The sequence below is a fragment of the Galeopterus variegatus genome, unplaced genomic scaffold, assembly GCF_000696425.1.
Source record: "Galeopterus variegatus unplaced genomic scaffold, G_variegatus-3.0.2 Scaffold1573, whole genome shotgun sequence".
Classification (NCBI taxonomy): domain Eukaryota; kingdom Metazoa; phylum Chordata; class Mammalia; order Dermoptera; family Cynocephalidae; genus Galeopterus; species Galeopterus variegatus.
Window position 1 is genome coordinate 337,415 of NW_007727684.1, and position 3,733 is coordinate 341,147.

General features: G+C 39.5%; 1 protein-coding gene across 1 annotated transcript in view; it reads left to right on the top strand.

Annotated features, from left to right (window-relative positions):
• MTMR8 (myotubularin related protein 8) overlaps window positions 1-3,733 on the top strand; it is a gene marked incomplete at its 3' end in the record, with an annotated part of 74,854 nt that overhangs the window by 42,045 nt on the left and 29,076 nt on the right. The window contains exon 3 of the mRNA XM_008577764.1: window positions 2,496-2,658. Coding sequence (XP_008575986.1) covers window positions 2,496-2,658 — 163 coding nt within the window. The remainder of the gene's footprint in view (window positions 1-2,495; window positions 2,659-3,733) is intronic.

The window sequence follows — 3,733 nt, forward strand, 5'->3', positions numbered from 1 at the left end:
CGAAAAAAGACAAAAAGGAGGAAAAAAAAAAAAAAAACAGTGCCTGGGACATGGTAAACACTATTATATAAGTGTAAAATAAATTAAATCAAATATGCATATTAGTCAGGGTTCTCCAGAGAGACAGAAACAATAAGATATGTATATAGATATATGAGAGGGGATTTATTAGGGGAATTGGCTCATGTGATTAGGAAGGCTGATAAGTCCTATGATAGGCCATCTGGAAACTGTAGACCCTGGGTAGTGTGGTTCAGTCCAGGTCCAATAGCCTCAGAATCAGGGAAGGTGATGGTGTAATTCTCATTCTGAGGCCAAAGGCCTGGAAGCCCAGAGGTGCCACTGGTATTAGTACTTGAACCCAAGGGTTGGAAAGCCTGGAATTCTGATGTCCACATCTGGGAGAGAAGAGTGTATCCCAGCTCCAGAGAACAGAGAGAGAGAGATTCGCCTTTTCCTCCGTTTTTGTTCTCTCCGGGCCCCTAGCAGATTGGATGATGCCCACCCATATTGAGGTTGGATCTTTCCCACCTTGTTCACTCAGGTTCACATGCTAATCTCCTCTGGAAACCCCCTCACTGACAACACCCAAATATAATGCTTTATCAGGTTTCTAGGTATTCCTTAATCTACTCAAGTTGACGCCTGAAGTTAACCATCACATATATAAAAGAAGTATTTTAATTCTTCCTTTTTAAGATCCCATGACCTTTCCCCATTTAAGATTATATCTTGCTCCCTTTATTGTGATGAAAGGAATGCCAAAAGAGGAATTAGGCGAGCTGGTTGTAGCTGGACTTAGTTCTGACACTAACAGGCTGTGTGCCTTGTGCAAGTGGTTCTCCATCTGGGCTTGTTTTCTCATCTGTAAAATGAAGTGGTTAGATTATGTAATTAGCAAGGACTCTCCCAGTTCAAATAGTTTAGGGACCAGTTCTTGAGTACTGTGCCACGAGCCTATCTCCTGTGTACCTGCATTTATAGATAGCACACATGTCACCAGCTTTGTTCCTGACTGGTATTATTTCAAACTCAGCAGACTGGATCTGGAAGGGAGAACTTACGTTACTTATTTCTATATGGCAAAGGAGGCTTACTTACCCGATTAGTGTTATTAATGAAGTTCTTCCCAGCCTTAGTCTTTGCCACCTACCCCCACTTCTCAATTTCACCACAATTACTTGCCTGGCCCCTGATCTTGATGATCAGTGTTTTACTACCCAAACACGCATCTCCTATGCTGACTGGCAAGGCTTTGATTTTCTCAGAATTTGATGTATTAATTCTTATTACATAATGAAGAGTTTTTGTGACCACTTTAAAACTATCATAGTAGGAATTGAGTTTGACAAAACAGTTGAGATAGAAATTAAGATAGAAAATTCCTCCTGGGAATATGCAAATAATTTCCAAACCTGCCCCATTCTTAGATGGTAGTTATGACTGAAAGATTTCATGGAAGGGATGACTTTTCCAAATAAATTAGGGGCTGGAGCATGGGATTTGTGGAGGAGAAGAAAAGGCAATGTTGATTGGAAGACCATTTCAGGCACAAGACAGGGAGTCCAGAGAGTGGAAAGAGTACATCCAGGCTCTGTAGTTGCAGGAAACATCAGAGACAACGGATGGGAGGAGAGCATCAAAGACAATAGACATGATCCTATGGCTTTTTGAATCTATAAGGAGAGAATTGTGTTATTTGGACACATTTTCTTTTACTAGTTCCCTTTCCCTTCGTTTATTTACTTGTTTACTTATTTACTTGCTAGCATTAGCATGGGTAGGAATAATCATCCTACGTTCTTTGGTTTGCTGTCACTAGAGTCTAAAATGTAGGAGAGTATTTTCCTCCTAATGTTTCTAGTTAAATTTTAATTCCAGAACTGGAGTTTTTAGAATCCTGGACGTAGAGTTAGACTGCCATGGTTCAAATCCTGTTTGTGTTCCTTCCTGGATGTGTGCCCTCTGATGAGGAATTCACTTCTCAGAGCTTTGCTTTCTTCATTCCTGAAATAGGATGAATATACCTCAAAGGGCTCTTGCGGAGATTAAATAGCTAGCAGTTATAATACTAATAAATTCTTATTAGTAGAGTAATACAGCACAATACAAATTATTAATCATAATTTTATTGGTAATTTGATAGAACAAAGGGAAATTCTGTTTTCTTCTGTGATTGTAAACTCCACCATAGTATGCTAGAAGTCATCTGTTCTAAGCTGATCCACCAAAATTGTACCACAAACCTGTTAATCTCATATCTCTAAGGAGAGAGAAGTTTTCTAACAATGCAATTTTTTCTCATTGCTTTACCACTATTATGTTTTATTTCTGTTTGAAAGAACCCCAGTCATGTCTTACAAATGATGGTTTGTAGGTTGTAGATGTAATCATATCTCTGGCCATACTGTTACCATTACTGAGAGTCAGGCACATTGATTGTGATAGAGCTGGTGTACATCTGTATGTTTATTCTGGTTCTTTTTTTTTTGCAGATTGCACTCCATCACATTGCCACTGTGGAGAAGTTGCCCAGCACTAGCCTGGGCTGTCCCCTTATCCTCCGCTGCAAGAACTTCCGGGTGGCCCACTTTGTTTTAGACTCAGACCTTGTTTGCCATGAGGTTTATATTTCGCTTCTCAAGCTCTCTCAGCCAGGTAGTTATGATACTATTTTTATCTAAAACCATTTTAATTTTTTTTTCTAGAATGGTGTAATGAAAAGATCATGGGCTGTGGAGTTAAACAACAGGGTTTGGATTTGGGCTCTGCCACTTAACAGCTTCACGGTATTTGGGCAAGTTATATAACCTCTGAACTCAGCTTTTTCACCTGTAAAAGTAGGGAAAAGAAAAGCTCCCAAAGCAGCTCCCCAAGGCAGTTGCTTTAGGCTTAAATACATTCATGCATTTTACTACGTACTTAGTATATATGAGATGTTTAATAGATATTTCCTTCTCTTACCCTTCATCCTTTTAAGTATCAATTTGGGAAGACTGCTTTGGAACAAAAATCATTTCTTATTGTCATGTAGGCTTTATGTTTAGCCCCCTGTTCCCACTCCTACCTTCAGTTCTGACTAAAAGACTAGGGCAGTTTATCAGAGTCCTCAGTAATGCAGTTATTCTTTCCTCCTTCAGCCTTACCCTCTCATTTCCCAGCCCACATCTCTAAGCAGCTAATCTGTCAGCTTCCTCTGATTTTAGTCCGTGGGATTTCCATGCTCTTACGTTTTCCTTCCCTTTTTCTTCCCCCTTTTCCCCAGAGTAATTCTTCAGTGTTTGCTGATATTTTATTGACAGAGTTACTTTCTGGTTGGCCCAGCACTTTATAAGGCTCTGGTAGGCTCCATCCATCCCTGGAAAAGTTGTTGCACAGAAATTGGCCAAATAAGTTGTTGATTGCATGTTGTATCTTGTGAAGGGAGGAAGCAGGACTGGCAGGGAGAAAGGATAAGATGGCGATTTATCAGCTTGAATCTGGTGTTGGCCTAACAAGTAGAATGCAAGAACATGGTTAATGTGTGCAGCATGTTATAACAAGCAATGCAATTAGGACATGGAGGCCCAGTTAAAAACTTTTGGTAAGGACTATTTTCCTGACATGTGAAACCCTGAATCCTCAGTTCAGTCTATTATCCAGCGTTCTTTTTTATAGGAAGCCTGGCAGAAAGTTCTCACTTTGTATTGGTGTCACAAAAACATAAAAAAATTTTTTTTTTTTTTTTTTTTTT